Source organism: Crocodylus siamensis, chromosome 2 (assembly GCF_052110815.1).
Source record: "Crocodylus siamensis isolate JL-2025a chromosome 2, ASM5211081v1, whole genome shotgun sequence".
NCBI lineage: Eukaryota > Metazoa > Chordata > Crocodylia > Crocodylidae > Crocodylus > Crocodylus siamensis.
Window position 1 is genome coordinate 288,065,456 of NC_143396.1, and position 15,109 is coordinate 288,080,564.

At 48.6% G+C, this 15,109-nt stretch overlaps 1 protein-coding gene across 1 annotated transcript; it reads left to right on the forward strand.

Moving 5' to 3' along the window:
• The first annotated feature begins 11,452 nt into the window (after nucleotides 1-11,452).
• On the forward strand, nucleotides 11,453-12,961 carry ARF6 (ARF GTPase 6). Its single transcript, XM_090034329.1, has 2 exons — nucleotides 11,453-11,603; nucleotides 11,680-12,961. Exon 2 carries the CDS (start codon nucleotides 11,868-11,870, stop codon nucleotides 12,393-12,395), a length of 528 nt encoding a protein of 175 aa, XP_089890455.1. The 5' UTR covers nucleotides 11,453-11,603; nucleotides 11,680-11,867; the 3' UTR covers nucleotides 12,396-12,961.
• The last annotated feature ends 2,148 nt before the right edge of the window (nucleotides 12,962-15,109 follow it).

Here is a 15,109-nt window from a genome sequence, read left to right on the forward strand (position 1 = left end):
CTGTCTCTGACATGAGCCACTTCAGTCTAGGTATGATGATGATCTCTGTAGGGGATGAATCTGTAAAGCCGTATCTACAAGGTCCCAAAGCCAAGCAGCAGCACTTTACAGCACGCTATACTGTGAAGGAAGAAACCCACTGGCAAACACGCATTACCTTCAGCGGTGGGGCCGCAGGCCAAGGAGTAGGGGGCTAGGCTGACAGCGAGTGCTATTTTGACAACTTTGACACAGATCACAATGAAGGAGGCTGTTTGCTTATTCCCGCAAGGTTTCTTGAGTACGTTGTGATGGCTGTTCTGTAAAACTCAATAACTGGCATTGTATTTTTACCAGGTTCTGTATTTTACCAAATTGATTAAACCAGGGGAGCTTAACCTCTGGCGCCTGGGCTAGTTCCAGCCTGCAGCACCACGGCATCCAGCCTACAGGGCACCCTATGGGTCGGGAGACTTGGGGGCAGGGGAGCAGTGGCAATTAATAACCCCACCCCTCCCCTGCCACCACCTTCCCAAGGCCTGCAGCCAGGCTGGAGCTGGGCCATGTCCCCTCCTCACATGCAGCTGAATCAGGCCCTCGCCTCCCCCCAACAAGCCAAGTCCTCATCTCCTGCCCCCCCACATCCCCTCCACACAGCCAGATGAGGCCCCTCTGTGCTCCCCTCCAGGCACCGGATCTGGACCACCAGCTGGATCCAGCCTGCGGACAGACGGGGCACTGCCCATGCAGCCCACCAGACAAAAAGTTTGAGCGCCCCTGGATTAAATGTTTCACTGTTGGGATCTGATCAAGAACTTCAGAAAAGTGTAGAAGAGATGGTGATCTGGTGCTTTCAAAAATAAGAAAGGGAAAAGCAAAACCCTGATGGTTGGATCACCATCACTCATCTTTGGGGTAGAAAGGCTGGGATAAAGGGAAAGAGGCTCCACGAGCCATGCTCTGTTAACAAAACTTCTTACAAATATGTTGTGTCTCTCCTAAGTGTAAAACCTGGGCATTTCTCCATTGTTTTGTAACCAAAATAAGTGTTAAGCTCAAGACTACAGATTCAGACAAGCATACTCCAGAAAGTACTTAGCCAAGGGGTACCTTGTCAGCCAGTGCTAAAATTTTAAAATATTTAACTTCTGCAGGCTCCCCAGTGAGTCACTCGGAGACATCGGAGACAAGAGAAGGCTTTCAAAGTACAACACTTTGTAGGCGAGTTCATTTGTTTCAGGTAATCCAGAGTCTACTTATCATTGCTCGTTTTTGAAGCTGACTTTGACTTGCAGTGTAAGTATTTGGTTGTTTGAAATCCCGTCGATAGCATAAAGACCCCGTGTCTATTAAATATGGAACATGTAATGTGAACTTCACCCCGGGAGGTGGCAGCATGCAAATTTATATCAACTTTCTGCATAATGAACCTCAAGACAAAGCGTTGTTCATTTTGGTCTTAGTGTTACATTTCCACCTGCCGCGATGCTTTACGATCCCAGACAGTTGCTTAAACAATTTTTAAAAAGGAAGGATCAATCTTTTGGTATGTTTGACTTGATTTTATCTTACGCACAGGAATAAATTTGCAGTGTAATAAATCTTGGCTTAGACCTCTGCTTTACCTTTTGCACTGCCAAGGTAAGATGCATTCAATACCTCTAGTGGAATCACTGGTATCATGGGGTTGTTTGCAGTGTCAAATTCCTTATGGTCTTCATATGCATGCCCTTCATTTGCAGTTTGATTCCTATTTGGTGTCTTTCACAGCTATTGCTGGAAGCTGATATAACTACAACTACATTTATTTTTAAACTGCTGTGATGCTATGTAACCAAATTATCACTGCTTTGACATTTCAGCTGCAAAGGATCAACGCAGGGATCTTAAGAATTCAAGTGAGCTATTATCTGGATGTATGTGAAATAATATCCTCCTTATAATACAGTGCCTTCTACTTGATACCACCCCAGAAAATGCCGTGGACAATTTAAAAGCAGAAGACGTACTCACGTGAGTAGAACTTATTTCTGAGAGGTTGCATGGCAGTCGAGGAGGTGTTTGGGCAAGTGACACCTCTTCTGTGCTCATCAAGCAGCACCTGATGCTTTGATCCTATTTTTGCTCTACAGTGTGTATCTGCCTGCCTCCAATTTACCGCAGACCCTGATTTCCCCATCTGAAGTCATTTAACGCATTGTTTCTTTGCTGGCTTTTTAGACTCGGCCAGTGGCAAAACTAGCTTTGGATGCTTCCACCAGCTCACGCAAATGGCAGTTCAAGGAATAAGACGTTGTGGTCCAAAGCCTGGTCTAAGGGGAAAAGCATTAAGCTGCAACAGAGAGCAGTGCAAGGTGCTGAGGAGGCTGACGAGGACGTCTAGTCCCGGCCATGCCACGAAAAGGAAGGAGCACGGCACAGTCACAGCTGCTAGGTGGCACTGCTGTACTGAGATCAGGAATTTCTGCTCAAGTGGCAGGAGGAGATGAAGACTTGAGGTGGGAGCTGCGAGGCGCAGCGTGGGAAGGCATGACTCAGTTTGGTCACAAACCCGAAGTACCTCCGTCTGGGGCCAGAGAGCCAAGCCAAGCTGCTGGGAGCCAGCAGGAGAGGACTGATGAGGGCAGCGTCACCTGCCAGAGGGCTAACACTGGCTTTCATATGACCATATCAAGCAGCGGTATCTGATGACCTTGCGAGACAAAGCACCATTCAAGGAAGGGTGCCATATCTTAGCGCACAGGGTCACTCAAAGGATCTAACGAGACAGCAGAAACGGGCTCTTCAGAGCCAACCCCCACCAGGTAATTTTGCCCAACCGTCCATAACTGTCTAGTCCCCAAACAGGAACGGAGAAAGAGCGTTCCCGGGTGGAGAAGCGGCAGGTGGAGACAGCAGCCCAGACACACAGGCAGAGCGGTGCAAGCCACCCACAAAGCATCCTCAAGAGGCAGGAACGCCCGCCCCAGCCACTATCCAGAGGAACCAGCACTGAAGTAGCAAGGACCAGTGAAAAGAAAAAAGAAGGAAGCAGAGATAAGAGCTTCATCAGCCCTTTTCATTTAATTCCATGCGGAGTATCGTATTGCACGTGCTAGTGCGTGAAGCTACATCCACAGGAGCATTTTGCTGGAAGGGGAACACCAGTCAACTCTTCCAGCGAAGAACTTGCAGCGTGGACGTGACCCCGCCGGCCGTACTCTGCTTTGCAACGGTGTTGTAAAACCACCCCTGCTGCCAAGCACAACCAGCTGTACCAAGAAAAGGGCAGCTTTGCCAACACAGTGGCATTCTGCATCCCTAAGGTCTGCTGCTAACACAAGGAGGTTGCTTGGGCATCACACATCTTCACATCCTTGACAAGCAAAGGGCTGGAGCGTATATCTCTGCTTGCTCTGCCTGCTTCCCACCGGCTGGGTCATGGCCCCTGGGCTGAAGATCACAAAGATAATGGCTAGGGGTAGGGGGATGAGGTATCGGAAACTGAAAACCGTGCCCTTCCACTCCCTGCAAGTCACACTTCTCAAAGCTAAGTACTTTCTGACTCACTATCAACTGATAAAGAGATACAGAAATACATTTTAGAGGTTCGTCATTATTTCTGATACAGCTCTACAGACCTATTTCAAGTCAGGAGCAGGCACTTATTTGGGCTGGAGGGCCATTTAAGGAGTTTTGGTGAGTTGTGGCCAGCTGGGGGAGGGAGGGGTGTTGACCTGGTTGGGGATGGTGTGAACCCACATCTCCAGACCCAAGCAAAACCTTAGTGACTCTGCCCTCCACAGCAATGGTGAGGAGGTTGTGGAAATACTTTAAAGCAGGGCAACACTAACCCAAAGGGACTGTGAAACGTGACAGCAGAGAATTATCAGCGGATCTCATAACGCAGCCCATTTCCAGAGCATTCGCCTCTGCTGGCGCTGCGACCATTGGTGTCTGTGTCCAGCTCATGCTTCCTTATACCAGGAGTGACGTTCTGCGGCCTGCTGGACTCAGCACTAGCCCGCTACACAGCTCCACAGGAAAGAGTTCACGGAAGGAAAGCTTTTTACTTTACCCATCAGTGAAAAAGGTTACGCTCAAAAGGGCACTAAAATGAGTTCATTCCTGGCCTGGGCCAGATGCTGTCATACACTTGCACATGCCAAAAATCAGTGGAGATCTGGTTCATTTCTAATTTTACAATGGGGATTGGGATTTGAGGGTGTGAGCTCCTTCTAAAGGTAGCCTTTGGTACTTCTCCCAACTTAATGCTCTACTTTGCAGCTGCAGCATTTGTGCTCATGGCTTTTTTTGGAAACAGAGCCACAATTGAATCCTAACACACCCAAAACACCTGAATTCTTTAGTTCGGGTTTGCAGAAATTAGAATAAGCTCTCACCAGTCATGACAGCCTTGTAAACTCTGCAACAGCTCATGCTGGAGACTCACTGAGCACAGTGCTCTAGAAGGTCACTGGATATCACCAAGGAGCTCTACCTTGATTAACCACATTTTCTGACATTGAACTTCCTAGGGAGGGAGAGGGGATACTTGTCTGGTCTGGTGCTTTCATTTAGCTTTGTCCTTGTTGTGGTTGGTTTTTATTAAATGTTTTCTGTTGGAGCTAGTCAGCATTTACGCACTTGTCGTTGCCACTGAGGCCTATATAGGATGCAACCCTGATGGGTAAAATCCAGGAAGCTGGGCGCCTTTCTCAATCTTACACACTTTGTTATTGGGAAACGGGGATTACGGTCATCTTTGTAAAGTGTTGAGAGCATACTTGCTACCAGGGGCCAGTGAGAGAGGGGCTGTGTCCCTGGGCTGGACAGTTTAATGACATGGTGCCCCCAGGAACATCCTTCCTTTCCCCGGACACTTTCCCACAATACAGAGCCCCCCACAAATTGTTTCCCACTCACCCTATTAAAGCACTGGCATGTGACAACCTACTAGCACACCGGAAGTGCCTCCTTGTGTCCAGCACCCCATTTTTGGCACCCCAGATGATCACACCCTCCCCGGGTTGTGTAGCTTGAGCTTTACGTGGATTTAGGCGCTACGTCCACACAATGCTCCCATGTGCCTGCTTTGGCCAGGCCTTGCAGACCGTACCCCCAGTCCACCCATGATGATGACCTCAACCTCGGTCCTGCTACCTCACTGTAGCCAGCTCCCCCGCTCCACGTGCATATTTCAGCTTTATAGCTCCTGGTTTTCAAAGACGCCCTCTTATCATATTAATTTCTCTGACTCCTCAGTCCATGTCACCAAATCCCTCCCACCTTCCCATACCTGTCTCTCTCCTGCCATGGGCCCTAAAATCTCTCTCCCCTCCTCATCTCCATTTATCCTCCTCCCCTTGCCACTGCCCCAACTCTCTCCCCCTCCATTCCCCTCTCTACTCCTCCATCCCCCTCCTCTCCCAGCCTTTCCCTATGCAACTCTTCTTACTGAAAACAGTCTGAGCACCTTCACTGAATCTTCTGCAATACTCTGATTACATTTCCCAGAACAAAAAGCCCTTTGACAGAGACAGGTTATTGCAACATGGTTACACTAACCATTCACATTTCTGCCAAGGGTGGATGCCAAATTTGCAATGCCTGGGTACTGCTCTGGTTCCAAACCCGCAGCGCATCTGCTCGAGCCAGTTAGGTCATGTGAAAACCGACTGGGTGGCAACCCTTTGGAGTACTATGTCTGCACATGCACGGTATAATCCACCCAGTAAGGTCGCACCTCTGAGTGCAGCTTACGCCTTGTGAAATGCTGTGTCCAATTGTGCTCCTCCAATGCCTCGGATAAAGGGCAAGCACTTGAGATCCTCTGGGGGCTAGCCAGGTTAACCCTAGATATATATGGCTGGAAAGGATCTCAAGAGAGTCTCAACGATCCTACCCCTGCACAGTTCCTACTAAGAATCCAGGACAGCTGTCTAACTTGTTCTCAAAAAACTTCCACTGAGGGTTTCACAACATCGCCAGAAAACATGTTCCAGTGCTTCACCGCCCTTAGAGAAAGTTCATCCTAGTATCCAGCCTAATTCTGTGCTGCAAATTAAGCCACTTTCTTCTTGTCCTGCCAATTTGAGGCATGGAGCATAATCAGTCATCTTTATAACAGCCTTCTGAATTCTGAAGGCTGATCGGGTCTTTTCTAGACAAACCAGTTTCTTCAACCTTTACTTGTAGGTTGGCAGAGGAGAGCCCTGCGCATGATCAGAGGTCAGGAAAACAGACCTTATGATGAGAGGAGGAAGGAGGACCCAAGTATAGGCGTGGAAGCCTCACCTCGGTGCTGGGGAAGATCTTGGAGAGAATCATCAAGGAGCACATCTGTGGGGGGCACCAGGAGAGATCATGCTCAGGGGCAACCAGCACGGGTTCATCAAAGGCAGGTCCTGCCTGACCAACCTGATTGCCTTTTATGACCAAGTAACTAAATCCTTGGATGATGGTGTCACCGTGCACGTAGACTTTCTAGACTTTGAGAAGGCCTTTGACACTCTCTCTCACCCCATCCTCATCAATAAATTAAGCGACGGTGGCACTGATGCCTGCACAGTTGGATGGGTAAAAAATTAGCTGATGGGGCGTACCCAGAGAGTAGTGGTGGACGGGTTGTACTCTGACTGGCGAGATGTGGGCAGTGGGGTCCCCCAGGGCTCGGTCCTCGGGCCCGCACTGTTTAACATCTTCATCAGCAACTGGGACGAGGGGGTGGAAAGCACGCTGTCCAAGTTTGCTGATGACACTAAGATGTGGGGCGAGGTGGACACACTTGAAGGGAGAGAGAGGCTGCAAATAGATTTAGACAGACTACAAAAGTGGGCAATTGAGAATAGGATGGGGTTCAACAAAGACAAATGCAGGGCGCTGCACCTGGGGAGAAGGAATCCACAGCACAGACAGGCTGGGCACTTCCCCTCTTGAAAGCACAGAGGTGGAAAGGGATCTTGGAGTCATCATTGACTCCAAGATGAACATGAGCTGCCAATGCCAGACCACAGCCAGCAAGGCCAGCCATACCTTGTCGTGCATCCAAAGGTGCATCTCAAGCCGGTCCTGAGAGGTGATCCTCCCCCTCTGTGCGACTTTGGTCAGGCCGCAGTTGGAGCGCTGCGTCCAGTACTGGGCACCGCACTTCGAGAGGGAAGTGGCCAGCCTAGAGAGGGTTCAGAGGAGGGCCACCCGCTTGGTGAGAGGGCAGCAGGGCAGGCCCTACGAGGAGAGACTGTGGGACCTGAACCTGTTCAGCCTCGGCAAGAGGAGGCTGAGGTGGGACCTGGTGGCTGCCTACAAACTCATCAGGGGAGATCAACAGCAAATAGGTAGAGCCCTTTTCTCCCCAGCACCATGTGGGGTGATGAGGAGCAATGGTAATAAGCTGATGGAGAATAGGTTGGGGTTAGAGATCAGAAGGCAATATTTTACAGTTAGAGTGGCCAAAATCTGGAACCAACTTCCCAGAGAAGTGGTCCTCGCCCCTACCTTGTGCAAATTCAAGAGGAGGTTGGATGATCACCTGTCTGGGGTCTTGTGAACCCAGCATTCACTCCTGCCTGTGGCCGGGGGTCAGGCTAGATGATCTGTTCAGGTCCCTCCTGACCCCAGCTACTATGAAACTATGAGAGGCTGAGACCTATGAGACTCTTCAGCCTGGAAAAGCGCAGGCTCAGGGGTGATCTGGTGGCCACCTAGAAGTTTATTGGGGTGCTCATCAGGATCTGGGGGAACGCCTGTTCACCAGAGCACCCCAAGGGATGACAAGATCAAACGGTCACAAACTCCGCCGCAACTGATTCAGGATGGACATGAGGAAGAACTTCTTTACTGTTCGAGCCCCAAGGTTTGGAATAGACTGCCACCAGAGGTGGTTCAAGCACCCACTTTGAAACCCTTCAAGACGCATTTGGATGCTCATCTTGCTGGGATCCTATGATCCCTGCTGACTTCCTGCCCCTGGGGTGGGGGGCTGGACTCAGTGATCCTCCAGGGTCCCTTCCAGCCCAAATGTCTATCAAATCTATGAAGTTATGATGGCAACACTTTTTTTTTTTGCTGTTGCTGCTTTTTCTGGACTCCAATTTCTTTACTTTCCTTTTTAAAGCATGACTTAAAGCGCACCAGTATTTCATCTGAAGTCTCAACCCACACCAGTACAGTAGAATAACAACCTTCTCTGGTGGATACTCCTCTTAATACAATGCAGGATGAAATTTGCCTGTTATGCAACAAAATCACATTATTGACTTATGTTTAGTGAATGCTCCATTATAACCTTGAGATCCTTCTTGGAAATACCGCTGCCTATCCAATTAGTCCCCATTTTGCATTTGTGCTCTTGCTTTCTCCTTCATAGCATGCTGCACTTACCCTTTATCCTGTCTTGGTGCTTTCACACAATTTCTCTTTATTACGTTCATTTTGATTTCTGATCATGATCTCCAGAGCACCTGAAACACTTTACAGCTTGGTAAGATGCCTTCTCAGCTTGGTAAATGCCTTCTCGATTGCATCATCCATGATGTTAATGAAAATAGCCAATGGAACTTGGCCCAGGACAAAGGGAAGTAAGACCCCAGTGCAAATATTCTCGTAGTTTGACGGTGAAACATTGATAACTACCTTTTAAATGTGATTTTTCAGCTGTCTAACCATGACTTCACATAGAAGGCAGGGTAGACACATGCCTTATAGACCAGAGGTTTTCAACCTTGCTGGACTCAAGGCACTCCACATTGGATGCGAGACCCCTCTCTGTAACTTTGGCCAATTGAGTAGCACCTGATTTCAAAAACTGATTTATACATTACTCCCTTTCATGCAAAGGGGCTTGGCAGTCAGAGTGGGGGACAAACAGGGACAAGCCTGTGGCACCCTTCAAAGGATCTGGAAGCACTCCAGGGTGCCCTGGTATCCTTGATGTAGCAGGCAATGGTCCTCCTGGATCATAGTGTATGTGTGAGAGGTCACCAGGACCTTTGACAAACACACCCAGAGAGGAGTATGGAGGAGGGGAGGCTGCCCAGACCTTCTATTCCTCCCCACCTCCTGCTTTAGGCCATTAAGACAGTATCCAAAGCCCAGACCTTTGGTGCTTCAATGGCTGTAGTTACACCTGCATTTAGGAATCAGACCCAGGTGTCCCATGTGGGGGACAAAGATTGAATCACAACTGTGGGTGCACTATGGGTGAGAATCACCCTTATAGACTAACTCAGTCAGATGTAGATATAGAGTACAAGCTTTCATGGACTCAAGTTCACTTCATCAGATGCTGTGAAAGGACAGCACAGAGCAGTGCATAAACTGGACTTCACATAGACCATGCTTCCCGCATCTGCTCAGGAGAACACCTTGTCACAGTGCTAAAAGCTTCACTATAGCCCCAGTGCATCACATATGGGCCCATTCCCTTGTCAGACAAGGAAATTAGATTTGGCTGACACAATCCATGGTCAGAGAGTCCATGCTGGTGGTTGGGTTGCCAACCCTCCGGGATTGCCCTGGAGTCTCCAGGAATTAGATATAAATTTCCAGGAGACTGCTGAGAGTCACCCAGGACATAAATGATAGGGCATTCATTAAAATATGTATTAAATGTTGCATCTGATTTATACAGTAGTCTAGTGGGTTTCTAAAATGTAATAGTAATGTGCATTTGCCTTCCTGATGCACCATAATCCATAAGCGGTATACACAAGCACATACGCATTGTGTTGCGAGCACATTGGTGTTCTGGAAACCTCCCAAAACAGATTCAGACTTGGCAACCCAAGCTGGTGGGATGGGTTGGTTTAGGTTTTGCTTGATCCACCTTAACCTCTGCATGGTGCTTCTAATCAGTTCTCAACCTTCACAGACTCATGGTACCCCTTGATAGACTCGTGGTAACTAACCCTTGGTAGACTCACAGCATCCCTTGATAGAGTCATAGTGTCCCTTGGTAAACTTGCAGCACCCCTTGATAGAGTCATTGAAAATGAGGGTTGGAAGGGACCTCAAGAGGGCACATCTGGCCCAAACCCCTGTTCAAAGCTGGCCCAGCCCCACCTTGATCATCCCAGCCAAAGCGTTGTTGAGCCGGGTCTTAAAAACGTCCAGAGATGGAGAGTCCACCACCTCTCTGCGTAAGCTGTTCCAGTGTTTTACTGCCCTCCTCGTGAGAGAGTTTTTCCTAATATCCAACCTCAACTTCCACTGCTGCAACTTGAGCCCACTGCTCCTTGTTCTGTCATCTGCCAGTGCAGCTCCTTCCTCTTTTGAGCCCCTGTTCAGGTAGTTGAAGGCTGCTATTAAATCTCCTCTCGGTCTTCTGTACTCTAGACTAAATAAGCCCAGCTCCCTGTCTTTATAAATCATGTGCCCCAGACCACAGACCATTCTTGCTGCCCTCCGCTGACTCTCTCCAATGTTTCCACGTCCTTTCTGCAGTGGGTGGGCCCAAAACTGGACACAGGACTCCAGATGTGGCCTCACCAGCGCTGAATAGAGGAAAATAATCACTGCCCTCGATGTGCTGGGAATGCTCCTACCAATGCAGCCCAGGATGCTGGTATCCTTTGTGGCACCAAGGTCATACTGCTGGCTCATATCCAGCTTATTGTCCACTGTCACGCCGGGGTCCTTTTCTGCAAAGCTGCTGCCCAGCCTGTCACCCCCAGGCTGCACCGGTGCACGGGGTTGTTCTGTCCTAAGCACAGGACTTTGCACTTGTCCTTGTTGAACCTCACGAGATCCCTTTTGACCCGATCCTCCAAGTTGTCTAGGTCACTCTGAATCCTAGCCCTGCTCTCGTGTCTGCTACTCATGACATCTCTGACAGACACGTGGCACCGCTTGACAGACTCAGGGCACGGCTCAGAGGGCAGGTCTCAGTTGTCACTGTTTGCTGCGGGAACACGAGATAAGAGCCAAGAGCTGGGGACAGGCTGGCTTGGACACTATGGACCCCACTGGAAATCTGTAGGCCGATGTTGTGCCCGGTGTGGCCCAGCCCTGTGTCCCCCCACGTGGCGCGGGCCCGAGCGGTTTGGCCCTTTAAGAGGACTCCGGGGCACCCCCGCGCGGCGCTGCTGACGTGAGATCGCGTGGCGCCTCTCCCCATAGATGCCACACCCCGGCCGCTCCGCGCATGCGCACACCCTCCCCCCTGTCCCAACTGAGCAGGCGCAGCCGCAGCAAGGCGGAAGTCGAATCTAGGCGGCACCCAGCTCTGCGCATGAGCAGCGCGCGTCCCGGGAAAATTACGCGAGCCAAGGCCGCTCCCTTGTGTTCCGGTTGCGCAACGCGGCGCAGGCGCTATGCCCGCCTGCCCCCTCCTCGAGCAGGCTTCGCCCCACCCCAGTGACGTCAAGGCGCATGCGCACACCCCCGGGGGGGGCACCACCTTTGGCGCGTCCCTCTCCTTCGCATGCGCGGTGAGGCCCGGAGCCGCTAGGCACATGCGCAGTGCCTCGTGCGGCCGGGAGTGCGTGGGCGCGGCGCAGGCGCAGTACGCTCGCGGAGGGGGAGGGGCCGCCTCATAACGGCTGGTCCGGCCGGGCGGGCGTGTGGTGCGCCTGCGCGCTGTGAGCTGAGGGGAAGTGAGGCGGGCTTTTCCGGCGGCCTGAGGGGAGCGGCGGTGGCAGTGGCAGGTAACGGGCTGGTCCGTGAGGCCGGGTCGGGCCCTTCACGGGCGGGCGCTTACCTTGTCTCTCGGTCCCTCCGCAGGCAGGAGCCGGTGCCGGCTTGTATGAGCTGAGGGGCCGCCGGGTGTCGACGGGCTAGGTCGGGCCTGGCCTGGGACAGCGGTCCGCGTCCCCCCACCCCCCTTGCTGGGACGCTCCCGTGAGAAGCCCCCTCCCCCCCCTCCTCCCCCCGCCCCTCCCCCACCCCGGGGCCCCGTGGATGCCGCCGAGATGGGCAAGGTGCTGTCCAAGATCTTTGGCAACAAGGAGATGCGGATCCTGATGCTGGGGCTGGATGCGGCAGGCAAGACCACCATCCTGTACAAGCTGAAGCTGGGCCAGTCGGTGACCACGATCCCCACAGTGGGTTTCAATGTGGAGACGGTGACGTACAAGAACGTCAAGTTCAATGTGTGGGACGTCGGCGGGCAGGACAAGATCCGGCCCCTGTGGCGGCACTACTATACGGGCACGCAGGGCCTGATCTTCGTGGTGGACTGCGCCGACCGTGACCGCATTGACGAGGCCCGCCAGGAGCTGCACCGCATCATCAACGACCGGGAGATGCGGGACGCCATCATCCTCATCTTCGCCAACAAGCAGGACCTCCCTGATGCCATGAAACCCCACGAGATCCAGGAGAAACTGGGCCTGACGCGAATCAGGGATAGGAATTGGTATGTGCAGCCCTCCTGTGCCACCACGGGGGATGGACTCTACGAAGGGCTGACGTGGTTAACGTCCAACTATAAATCCTAATGGCAGGGGGGGACACGAACACGCGTGCACACCTACAAATGAAACTCTTTTAGGCTATGGAGAATTTAAGGAAAATAAATGAATGAATAAATAAAGAATTAACCCACGTGGCTTCCCAGAAGAACGGTTCTCAGCGGAAAAGCAAAGCATCCATAGGATTATGATCACCTCTTCTCCCACAACTGCCCTTTTCTTCAACACAGTGACTGGATTCCTATTTTAACTCTTCTTGCTTGGCATTAGGATGCTCTAATCTTCGAATGTGACACGAACACAAGCACTAGATGCTATGGCAGACTTCCAGCAAACAGGGGGAAAAGACACGTTGTAGATTTGCTAAGTAACTTTTTTTTTTTTTCCATTCTTTCTTGATTGCCCTTTAATTTCCCCCCCCCCCCCCCTTCCTGTGGGGTGGGAGGAGCAAGGGTACCTCTCGGTGTATGCTTTCTGGCTCTTTTTTTTTTTTCTTTTGAATTGCTGTAGATTGCTACTTTCTTGCATTCATGCAGAATATGTCGATAGGTCTATTTCATCTAGTAAACTAAAAATGATTGCTTAAAATCAAACCGCAGTCTGTCTTTTTATATGGAGGACTTTTTTTTAAAAAAAGAAAAGTTCTGCTGATCTGTAATTAGTGACATGAAATTTTGTCTTTTCATATCCAAGACTAATATGAAATAAAAGTTTGCCTACAGCAGCAAGTAGTGAGAATACCATTGTAATGCATTCAAAGTGTATATCAGGTGTAATGTTAACTAGGTAATGTAAGAACTGCTTGAAATGTCAGCTGTGAAGTTCTGAACCATACATCATGCATGAGTAGGGATGCAAGTAGGTCCCATACAACATAGCAACCATGTAACAAGACGTGAATGATGTAATAGTTTCAGGGTATACTCCTGTTCAGTTCCTGTCTTGCATTGCAGCTAAATATCACCAACTCCTCTGACCGTAATCAGTTATGCATCAGACTCCCATTTCAATGCAAGAGATCTCCAGAAAATGTAGCAATAATGTGATGACTTTTTTACTTTAAAATCAAAACTGTGGGCAAAAATCAGACCCTGACTTCCTTGTCTTGCAGTACAGGAAACAAATGTTCATATTGATTTTTTTTCCACCCCCCCTCCCCCACCTTACGTGACTTTTTTTATGTAGCTTTAAAGTAGCTGCAGAGAAACAACTTCTGTTTCTGTACCATAAACACTCAAAGCTCACTCTTAAGCTTTTAACTGAAAGGTATTTTTTCTTTTTTTCTTTAATGCTTGAATAATTACCATTTAGAGGAAGTGATTATCAGTTTAGTTTTTGCAAGACCACAAGTTTTAATTAATGCAAGTAGCTGCAAATGGCCTTAGCCCTCTGTTCCAGTAACATGTTAATATAATTCTGTATGAAAGGATCTCCATTGGCTGTCTGAACTTAAATCCAGTGAGTAACTGCTCAGTCAGGGTGGGGAGAAGAGTGAGTATACGACTATGAATGTAAATCTCCATATTTAGGTCTTAAAGGGCAAGCAGCTCATTTGCTGTGTCACGGTTTTCAGATGCCTGTGACTGGCAAAAAACAAAAAAAACAAAAAAAAACCAAACAAGTGTTTTGAGTAGGTATGAAATGACTTCAATCAAGTATTAATACTAGGTGCAAAAAAAAAAATTGTAAAGCAGCTGGCTCTTTATTCAGCCTTAAAGATTAACTTCAGATTTCCTCAAGGAGTTAAAGTCTGTTGGGGAATTCTAGGAATGTATGCTACAAAACCAGAAGAAAATGGCTTTTTTTTTTTTTTTTTTTTTTTTAAGGTATTAGATTTGCATTTAAATTGGGGCATTACACACTACATTTCTGCAATTTTAACTCTGCATGTTAAATATAATGTACATGGAGCTTTTTACCAAAGATGTATGGGAAGATTAAAAATTGAGTGCTTACGGCCACTTGGAGAAAAAATTAGTGATTTAGAAAATGGCTCTAAAGAGGGACACAATTGGTGTGAATTGCAAATGGCAATGAAAGGGTTCTTCATGCTAGAAAATGGAGCAGTGATTCCTAAAGAAATCTGTGTAAATGGAAAAACAAATTGGAGAAGCTAGCTAAAACCAATGATCCTAAATTCCCAGTTTGGATGGGGAAATGAAAGATCTCTACTTGATCTCATAACTGAAAGTTCATTGCCCTATTTTCTAGCTGTTACAAATTCCAGAAGCCTTTTATTTCAGTTTAACTAGTCAAACATAATGTGGTGTAAAGGTGCAGAAACCAAAGCACCAAGATACTGTTTTCTTCTGGGAAAAAAATTAAAGCCAAGCACAAAGTAGATGCCTAAACTGGAAAACTTGAAGCTCTGTTATACTGATGGTTCTTAAACATATTCTCAATCAAAATGAAAACATGGGTTCTTTCAGTTTCAGTGTAGAGCTAGTATGTACTGCATTCTATCTCCTCAAACACGGTTTGGGGATAAGCCTAAATTTGCTTCATTAGACTTTTGCATTAAGTTGAATTCACAATTTTTGGTATTTTCTTGGTAATTTTTGTTACTTTAGGTATCCTGTTTTTGTAGGTAAAAGGATGAACTTTAATTATACTTCTGAATTTTTTTTTTAAATGTCATTCTGGGAGAAGTAACTTTAATTACTGAAACTTGTGTGGCAGATGATTTAAAAAAAAAAATAAACACCTTTTTGCTACTGAACAAAAGATAAATGCTTCATTTT